General features: G+C 43.0%; 2 protein-coding genes across 2 annotated transcripts in view; one reads left to right on the top strand and one right to left on the bottom strand.

The window, feature by feature from the left end:
• Positions 1-10,251, bottom strand: part of LOC136444123 (U6 snRNA-associated Sm-like protein LSm4) — a 178,407-nt gene that overhangs the window by 112,485 nt on the left and 55,671 nt on the right. The gene's annotated exons all lie outside the window — the stretch shown is intronic.
• On the top strand, positions 1,643-6,371 carry LOC136443832 (tripartite motif-containing protein 2-like). Its single transcript, XM_066441200.1, has 4 exons — positions 1,643-1,958; positions 4,225-4,343; positions 5,122-5,218; positions 5,497-6,371. The coding sequence occupies exons 1-4, from the start codon at positions 1,643-1,645 to the stop codon at positions 6,369-6,371; spliced, it is 1,407 nt and encodes a 468-aa protein (XP_066297297.1).

A 10,251-nucleotide genomic window follows, 5' to 3' on the forward strand; every position in this document is an offset into this window, starting at 1 on the left:
GTAAAACAGTCACCGCAATAGTTTTTTTTTCGTATTCAGACAGATATCTACATTGATCAGGAGGATTCTCGAAAGGCATCGGATGTGTCTTGAGTTAGAATATGTCGATTATTTCGCTACTAGCGATGGAATGGGAGCCGTCTTTTTACTGAAGTTGTGATGGACTAGGTTTCTTTAGGTCTGTTTGTAAATATGCAGCGGCCACAGCCAACATCTGTATGACGTAATCATATATTGTCACTGCAATGAATGTTCAAGTACGGTTCCTAACTCAGTCTGGTACTTTTAAAAAGGTTTCAATCAATGTGTTAAACTTCGTGTGCTCTGCAGATCTGTGTTGCTGCTTGTGTTTTGACTGAAACAGCCGCCGATTGTTTTAGTTTGCCTATTCATAAAACCAATAAGCTTCAAGGAATACCGATCGATTCGACTGCCTTCTGTGCCGTTATCATCGCTGTTAGTAGGGTCCCCTCTGAGCGTGTTATCTATAATATCTCAGGAAGAAATCGTGGTTCGACCTTTTTTCAGGTTTTTGCGGTTCCTACATGTTCCGCTAGGGGATGATGAAACGCTTTACTGTAGCTGGTGAAGTATTAGCATATGGTTGACAGAGCGTTATCGGTATTTCTTCGAAAGGGAGTGAAATATTGTTCATGGCTTGTCAGTTTGAGTGTGTGAGTGTGTGTGTGTGTGTGTGTTTGTTTGTGTGTGTGTGTGCGTGTGTGTGTGTGTGTGCGTGTGTGCGTGTGTGTGTTTGTGTGTGTGTGTGTGTTTGTGTGTGTGTGTGTGTGTGTGCGTGAGTGTGTGTGTGTGCGTGTGTGTGTGCGTGGACAATATTTACATTATATCCATGTATTATGTACACCCTATACATGAAATTAAACAAATTTAAGTCGTACTCCATCTGGAGGGACAAGCCATTATACTAACGTATTTTGCTGATGATCTTCGGTTAGGAATGACGTCCCTCGTTTTGAGGACAGCCACACCACGAGCACGTCAAAGAACCCACCACAGTAATCGAAAAGAGTCTGGGCGGGTTGACATCTTGAAAAAGGTGATAGTCACCTGTTGTGTCAATCCTTCCACAAACGTGCTAGCATCGGAATAAATGAATAGATAAGTTCATTGCACAGAGGAAATCCCTAAAGGTCAAGTAAAATTAACAGTGGTACGCAGCTTAAAGTTTCTGTGTTGAGTAAAAAAAAATATTTGCATTGTCAAACACGTTGCTTCAGTCATATGAACTAACTGTAATGATGATTTGATTTTTTTGCTACATCTAAAGTTATTAAACTTACTGAAAACGTGTTGCGATTGGAGCCTATTTGGGATAGTCTACACACTATTTTCGAGGTTTGATCTCTGTTCCACAAAATTTAAAGCAAAACCCCATAACTTGCATAATCATCAACTAAGCTAAGAGACCGAGATGCTTTTCGGTGCTTAGGAAATGTGAATGAGACAAGGTGTTCAATTATGCAAACTTTCTTACTCAACCACGTCAGCACTAAATCCCCTAATTAGTCTAGAAGTTGTTTTTCTCGCCACAGATTTTACACAACACCCCATTGTATCTTAATCACTAGCAGAGGCCAATTCTCCGGTAGCCAGGGTGTGATTGCACGGAAAATTCTCCACGATGTCTGAGTTTAACTTTAGAGGTTGGGCGGCTGCATCCAAACTAACACCAGCCACAAGAAGGGCGCTCGTCGAGAACGATCTCGCCGAGAGGGACGCTCTGCTCTGCGTCACCCCTGATATGCTAAAGGCGTTGGGCCTCACCGTCGGTCAGTACGCGCTGGTCTGCAAGGCCACTGCACAGATACAGGCTGCGGCTTCGGCTGCCACCGAGACCGCAATCGCCGTCGCTGACCTCAAGGAAGACCAAGACCTGGCCAAACAACTGGCCCAGGTAGAAGGGAAGGACGAATTCCAAAACCCCAGCCTAGAGCAAGGTAAGAAACAATTTCAAGAATTACGGATACAAAAATACATACATTATTATTAAAATACAGATGGATGAAGCAGACATGGTTGGTAACATGCATTTTGTTCGCATAGCCGGTAAACCGCCTTAAAGGGACCTATTGTAGACTTTGGTGGCAAAAACAAATATTCAGAATTTGAAAAATCTACATTCAGATTCACATTTGTAACTTATTTGTGACTTATTTCCAACATATTCCCGTAATATTGTCACATTTCCATCATTAATAAACGACGAAAACGCAAAACGCGCAAAATCTGACTTATTTGCATATTATTTCTCGGCCCCCACGAAATAATATTGTACTTAAAGAGGGCAGCTTTCAGAACTGAAATGGTTTTACCCGCGCATATTGGGAACGACCCCTTCTCCTGTCGATGCGATGTGGAGAGATTTTAAACGTTCTCGATGTGTGGCTGTCGTCCGTCAAGGCCCCTCCCCTTAACGTCCCTAACCGAAGCTAGGTACTCATTTGGAGTGAAGAAATAGGTGTAAAGTGGCATTCCCAAGGGCACAACATTGTACCTGCTGGGGATTCGAACTGAGAACCTTAGAACAGTCAACCTTTCGATTCTACGCCAACAACCCTAACGACAAGGTCACCATATTACATCATCCAAATTATTTACAAACCAGGAAGAAACAACAAGGCTTAAAGACGGAATCGAGTACGAATAATTACTTAGACATTAAGAAATGTAAGATAAAAAACAAACACGTAACGTTATATCAAATTGTAAAATGAATAAAAGAAAACAAGTGGGTGGCATTGAAACAGTTGCTGTTCTTTGATGTCGCTGTTGTACATGTTTATTAAACAGGTACAGAGAATTTGCAGCCGGGGCGCAGTCTGATACTATATAAGAACCATTGTTTATATTCAATGGGCGGCGGGGATGTGGACAAAAACAACGGACCGACGTCATATTCAGCAAACGACGATCATCCGCGTCGAGACAGCACGCAGATATATTCAGCCAACGATGGAAACCCAGGTGGGCGAACCTTCGAAAGGAAGACCATACCTGGTGCCTTGCACATGGAACACAGTACAGAACCTGTACATGTAGTCCAAGTTCCTAATGTTGCCAGCGAGGGATCCCAGCTTGGTACAGTCACCACAAGAAGTGCTGCTCCAGATGAGAACAGCTATGATGACTCGGACCCATACGCTGTAACATATTCGTTTGAGAATGACATATATCTCGGCAATGCGGCTTCTTCGGGTGTGCCCCAACCACAAGTTACCGCTGAACAAACAAAAACCGCTACAGAATCGTCTGACCGTCCTTTGACCGAGGCACCGGGAGGTCAGTCATCCGAAAATCACCCTGGTCCTTCGGAGGGCGCCAGGGGCAGCGCTGGCATATCGAACCTTCGTCGCGCTCCGAACACACTTCGATCGAACGCGATGTACGATGCCGATGGTCGCGAACGAGCAGCGGACGGTGTAGGGAGTGATACTAACCCGAAGGACACACTTCGTCCTAACTCACAACGCGGACTTCGTCATAATCCCATGTACGGAAAATACCCTCACCAACAGGCAGCGGACGGTGAGGACACTTTTTTTTCATTAACTTTACTTAATTGCATTTTCAAAAAGATTATCGAAGGAGTTGTATGCTACAATATCAGGTAAATATTTCACTTATCATGTATTTCAAAATGCATGTACCTGTGCCTAAAATCCATTGTCATCGTCCATTCTAAATTGCCTACGTGTGCTCTTCACACGTAATGTACAAAACAAGTCATACCCTTTCTTGTATACTCTTTGTGTGACCTGGGTCTGTTGTACACTTGTTACAATATTTTGATTAGATAAACAATTACAATGAGGCAGGAGGATACAGTCCACAATCAACATTATAATCAGGATGTGTTTCGAGAGAGACATTGAAAATCTACAAACTGGATATGTTATTTGTTTATCAATTTCACTGCTAGCATCTTTGAATCACTGGGTAAAATGTGTCTTCCGAACAACCAAGAGTTAGTATCTTGCCCACATTTTCATGTCTGCAATCTTCCGCATGGTAATAATAACTGGTTCTACTTCACACTTCAGCTAGGTGTCGCTGCTGCAGTCCCGAACACGATTCATTCTGTATCTTCTCACTACAATGCAGAACAGCTGCATGTTTGGTTACAACACCATTAGCTCTACATGTTGATTCTGTTGAGAATCAATTTTTCGCTGCCTGTCCGATGATTTATATTCATTCCAACAGGTTGTTCTGTCGTCCGTCGGTACCGCTGGCACCTTGTCGTGGTCTCCACTATTCTGGTAACGTCAGGTGTGATCATTGCAGGCGGCGTCTTTGGGGCCCCGAATCAGGGCATACAAACGGTAAGGTGTCACGAATTTCTGCCTTTTTAAACCACTTTTAACTTTCCAACTATGATACTGTTAGAGTTTCAACTTTACATTGTCCGTCCAAAATATTCAAGATGTGCTTTTTGGCGTTTTATTGTTTTATTGTTTTATTGTATTTTATGTATTGATATTTTAGGCGTCATGACATTTCGGCAGAACCAATGACTGTCATGCAGCTTGTCCTGCATGTTTGGTTAGCATCTACACTAGCTCATTTTCCTCTATATTTGGTCTTAATCCTTAGATCTTTAGACCTTTGCACTGCAGACCTTTTCACAGATATTGTTTGGGATCAATGAGCCGGGCCTACTGTCTTTATTCGAACGATGATAATTGGAACGTAAACATTCTTCTTCTTCTATCCGTTAATTAAGCGTTGGGGGCACCACAGAAGATCTTGTAACATTCAGCAGGAATTTAAGAGTGAGATATGTGTCGTGAAAAATCCCCAAATTAGTAAATTATCCTTGATTGAAAGCAGTAAGTAAGAGATCAAGTCTCAGAACAAGACCATGCACGTCCAGGTCAAAAGATACAAAAACGGAAGTTCTGCTGCAGTACCAAGGTCACATACCAGGGGGCCCAAATCGATCTTGAATTTTGGCTTCACAACACCCGCCAACATATCAAATATCATCGTAATGCATCAAGAAGACAGAGAGACAGACAGGCACACACACAGACACACCCAAAACTATATCAGTTTTCACGGAGATAAAACTGCTTTTCTTCATGTCTTTTCTCTTTTTAGGCCAACCCTACCGACGGCTTTGGAAAGGCAACTCCTCTCCCCGGTACAGAACGTGCTAGCACCACCACATGTACAGCTGCCATCTCTACCACTGAAGGTAGGAATATCTTACAAATACATGTCCTAATATATACTTGTAAGCCAGAGGCACTAAAAAACACTTTCCATGATTGTGAACAAGAGGGGAAGACGACAAAAATGATTATTCGGATTCAAGAAAAGGAGATTTTAAAACTGAGTAGATTTGAATGTCTCTGACTGCAACAAACTGGAGACAAGTTTCAAAAGTATACAATTAATTTGTGAGCACTACAGGTCTTTTTTTTTACAATTCCCAAGCTAGTGACCATTTTTATGACATTCTTGTTTCTACAGATACGTCAAAAAACAGAATCACGTTCGGTGGGGAGGGAACAGAACCGGGCAAGTTTGGCGCGAAACTGGAAGGGAAACCGTTAGCCGTGTCTCCTAGCAACGAAATGTTCATCGCTGACCGCGGCAACAGACGGATCCAAGTCTTTAACATGACGGGGGGGTTTCTTCGCCATTTCTCCACCGGCGACTGGGACCCGCTCGCACTTTGCATTGCCCACAGCGGCGGTGTCTGGGTTCTGGCGTGGCCGGCACGGAGACACGTAGAGCCTGAAGATGATAGACCGCACGCTCATAAGTACAGCAAAGACGGCCGTCTCTTGACCAGCTTTAACATGGATCCTATTAATTTTATCCCGAGCGCAATTGTCGCGGACACTTTATCAGACAACATCATGGTGATGTGGGTCCAGTGTAGAGGTAAAGGCAAGGATGATAATTGTGCAGTGGTGGTGTTTCGGCCAGATGGGACTCTGGCGCGCATGTTTGGGGACATATATAAACCATCTTCGCTCACCGTGGACAGAGAAGGCAACGTCTACGTCCTAGAGAGTTGGCGTCACTCCATCTACAAGTTCGACAAGTTCGGGCGTCGCCTCTCCATATTTCAGCGCAGACCTAAAGGAACAGGTTACCTGCAGATGCCCCAAGATATCTGTGCGGACGGTTTGGGACACCTGATCGTCACCGACGGGCAAAGGAAGAAGCGCGTGCAGATGTTCACTGCTTACGGAGAGTACATTCGGACCGTCGCCAGAAATACCAACCAAGCGGTAGTTGCTTCATGTGCGGAGGGCCGGTTTGTGGTGGTTGCTGATTACACTGTGACCATCATTCGTGACTATTCAAGTCGGCAAAATCGCACATATTTGCTGTGATCATGAGGCTTAAAAGTTTGGCATCATCAGTGATACTCTTTAGAGAGTTGGAGCACATGTAAAGGTCCTCCAAAATACCTTGTACATACAATCTAAATATGATAGATCCTTTTAATTGAAAAGATATGCATGATTCAGGTTCGATGGAATTCTTAAAAGTATTAGTGACCTTTTCTTCTGGATCAAACTGTACTCTATTTGAAAATATGTTTTTTTTTCAGTGAATAGGTTGTTTTGATGAGAAATTTCAAAATAGCTCTTTTTTGAAGATAGCAAAGACAGAGTGATGATCTTTTCTAAATGTAGGTTTGTTGCTTTTTCGGTGAATACAATCATTCAAATGTACTTAAATTTTAAATTTTCACCATATACGTAGGTTTTTTAACTGAAGAAACACGTTGTTGGAAATATCTTGAATCCAGATGGGCCAAGATGCTTTTTTGTGTTCTGTTTTGCGTCACTCAATAATTCGTCTAAGGAAGATGGCACTTGAAATGTAAATAAATCTCATTTTGAATGGGCACATCAGAAACACATGATAGATTTTTTAGAAAATATCTAAAAAAAAGGATCCTTGATCAGGCAAGACAAGATGTTTACCTGTTGAAGGTTTCCACTGGTCTTTTTATTTTTTTATCGTGACATCGTCACAAGTAAGTATTGGTGCCATTGTCACATTTTCTAAAGTTAATTGTTGACGTCTGTACTGTCTGTATTTATAAGATGCATGTCATAAGAAATAAGAAGAAAGTTTGAATCCCTAAGGTCTTTAAATTTAGGGGCAGTGCATTACTATTCATGCGCGGATCCAGAGGGGGGCGCACCCGGCGCGCGCCCCCCCGTTCGCGCCGTCCAAAAAAAAAAAAAATACACAAGCCGACCGGCCAAAACTTTTGTTGAGGGCAAGGTTAGGGGCTGAGGATCAACCTTATATTATCAATCCGCTCAAATGAAAAGACAACTCTGTTAATTCTACAGAGCTCTTGACTTCAGTATAGATATTATTAGACTAATTCAGAGATTGATTAGGTTTATGCGCTGCAACGATACAAGACTTACCTTCCCGCCTGCCCAGAAAGCGGCGCTGGCAATCGAGGTCCGGGGCGGGGTCATCCTCTCCCGGGAAATTTTGTTAGGATTTCCAAGCCATCAAAAATATATTCTGGTTGTCATAGTTTTTAGAATATACTAGTTTTATCATATTGCTTGCTTTTCATTGTTGCTATACAGCTTAACAACTAGTGTCGAGCAATAAAGTTCATTAATTCATAAACGCAATTTCCCGCATTTTTAGAGGCAAATCTTGTATCGCCGCCATTGATGTTATCATCAATGGCGGTGCTTGAAATAGATACGACTCCCCAAAAAAATTGCTTTTCAAAACGCTGGAAATCAGTAGAATAGGATGTCACACACGTTGCTGTACACTTATCACACTCTGTTTTACTTCTATACTCGTGTTTTCAGGTACGTAAGTAACGTCGACCAAGTTTCACATTGGACATGGAAAATGCTATTACAGTAACCGTAAAACCTTTGATAAAACCTGCTACCACATCAGTTATGTTCCCATTGGTTTAATTTTATGTTCACTCGTTTGTTCTCGACCAAAGAGTTCGATTTTATGTCGCTAACACCGGCGATTCCCCATGAACGTTGCTAGCATGGAAAGGTAAGTAAACATGAACTTACAAGTAATATTCACAGACAGTAGTTTTTTTTACAAATATAACGTTACCACTGACAACCAGCGTGGACAAGTATGAAACTAGTTAAGTTACGATGAAATAGATCCATTTGTGGGTCAAAGATGAGCAGGGCAAGTAAATTACCGTCAGAAGAGTCCACATGACATCAATGCCGGTTCATGCTAGAAAATTGAGTCCGGTGGCAAAATCGTAACCGCTAGTCACGACAGCCATGGAGACTTAAGAAAGTTATGTCTCAGGCTACATAAAAGCCGCGTGCTTCGGCTCTCAGCGTTTGGTTTCACCCTGAACGTACTATTCCCGTTTCCTGTGAATGCGTCGTGCAGTCGTGCTACTTGCCAAATATGAGCTAGTATTTGCGTCAAATTGAGCAAAATCGCGACACAACTTTGGACAAGATGGCTGTACTCAGCTGTACTCGGTGTACTCACTGCATCCAAACATAAACGATGGAGATCACGATCACATTGCATGTTGATACGCGTTATAATACTTGCCAATATAAAATCCTAGGATTATAAGACGATTGGGTGAGATTTAAGTGATTTGTATTGATTTCTGGAACACATATTAATTTTTTTATGTATCGATGTGTTTTCTTTTGTGCTCTGTTACGTTACGATGCTATCAACATTCAGGCATTTCGTGACTTTCATGTTTGGCGCGAGTTCGTCCCAGGTCAAGATATAACCGCTTGTAGAATCCGCTTGTAAAACCGCAAAAATTCGTATTGTTGTTATCAAAAGGGGACAATGAGGGGAACAGCACCATATGTGATTCCCCGCGGACGTACTAAGGGCCGTCGGCACTTTTTTGCCACGAAAATTTTCTTATAGATTACGGGGGGCGTGCCGCACAGTGGCCCGGCGTGAGTTTGATGTTTTTGAGGTATGCCGCGGCCCCGGTCATGGACTGCTAACAATGCGTAACAGAGAACTCTGGAAGTTCACCGTAGGCTTCCTTCTTATGAAAGCAAGGCTGTTGTTCCTGTAAGATTCCTGTACTACTGTTGACGGTAATTAGCCTCCATTTTTAATTTCTTGTGGATTCAGTCGCATTTTGAGACTCACTCAGGCAAATCATGGTCGAGGAAGGTAGTTATGTTTAATGCGTCCACATCAACACCGAGAAGTGCCAGCGTGCACCACCACGTCCGCAGCTTCAGTGGAAAACACAAAATGACCATGCGCATTTCTCAATTTTTTTACCGACTTCACGGCAAAATGTGTGCTCAGAAATGGTTCTAAAATGCACCAGAGAGCATCTAGATTTTTAAAAGTTTCCGGGGGAGGCCCCCCAGACCCTAGATTTTTAGATTTCTAGATTTTTGAAATGTCAAAAATGGATCGGACGGCCAGTGCATGTGTCAGAGTCCAGGCCGTCCAAAGTGAGATTTGGCCTCATTTGACGGGCGGACGCCCCTCTGGCAGATTCTACGTAAAAAAAATCTTTATCCCGCGGGGGTTTATTTTGCTCAGAAATGGTTCTAAAATGCACCAGAGAGCATCTAGATTTTTAAAAGTTTCCGGGGGAGGCCCCCCAGACCCCCCCAACGAGAGGGGGTGGAACCCCCTCTCGTGCTCTCCCCCCGCGCAGCTAACGCTGCGCGCCATCGTGGCCTTCGGCCACGACTGAGGTTGCGCCCCCCCGTTCCCAAAATCCTGGATCCGCCGATGCTATTAGTATGATCTTTGTTTGAAAGAAGAGGGTACTCGTATACTTTGTTCAGGTTATTGTGAAGTTGTATATTGTGCTAGCTCTTCTAGCAATTACTGGCACCAAAACCAAATATTATCGGCAAAAACGATCAAGTATGGTAATGTTGCTTGTCACTCCCGATGGAGTTTCAGTAGGAATCGGACTCGAGTTGTTTACTTTTATGTGTCGACTACTAAATACATGGATATCATAAAGTGTAAATATTGTACTCTGTTCATATGTGAAACAGCAACTGCACTGGGCACCGATTGAAGCATGCTGCGTATGATACACACACACACGCACACACACACACACACACGCACACACACACACACGCACACACGCACCGTACACTTATAATGACACGCACACAACTTTTTTTCGATGAAAGTTCGGAGACCGACCTCCATAGAAGATGTAGAGTTATGCTGACCATAACTTTCCGGAAACACAAAGACACACAGATAGAG

The sequence above is a fragment of the Branchiostoma lanceolatum genome, chromosome 10 (assembly GCF_035083965.1).
Source record: "Branchiostoma lanceolatum isolate klBraLanc5 chromosome 10, klBraLanc5.hap2, whole genome shotgun sequence".
Classification (NCBI taxonomy): Eukaryota; Metazoa; Chordata; class Leptocardii; order Amphioxiformes; family Branchiostomatidae; genus Branchiostoma; species Branchiostoma lanceolatum.

Bases quoted from the DNA above. Each gene is read 5' to 3' on its own strand.
- LOC136443832 (XM_066441200.1), top strand. From the start codon at position 1,643: ATGTCTGAGTTTAACTTTAGAGGTTGGGCGGCTGCATCCAAACTAACA. The intron at 4,344-5,121 runs GTAAGGTGTCAC...TTCTCTTTTTAG, and splicing joins CGAATCAGGGCATACAAACG to GCCAACCCTACCGACGGCTT. The intron at 5,219-5,496 runs GTAGGAATATCT...TTGTTTCTACAG, and splicing joins TGCCATCTCTACCACTGAAG to ATACGTCAAAAAACAGAATC.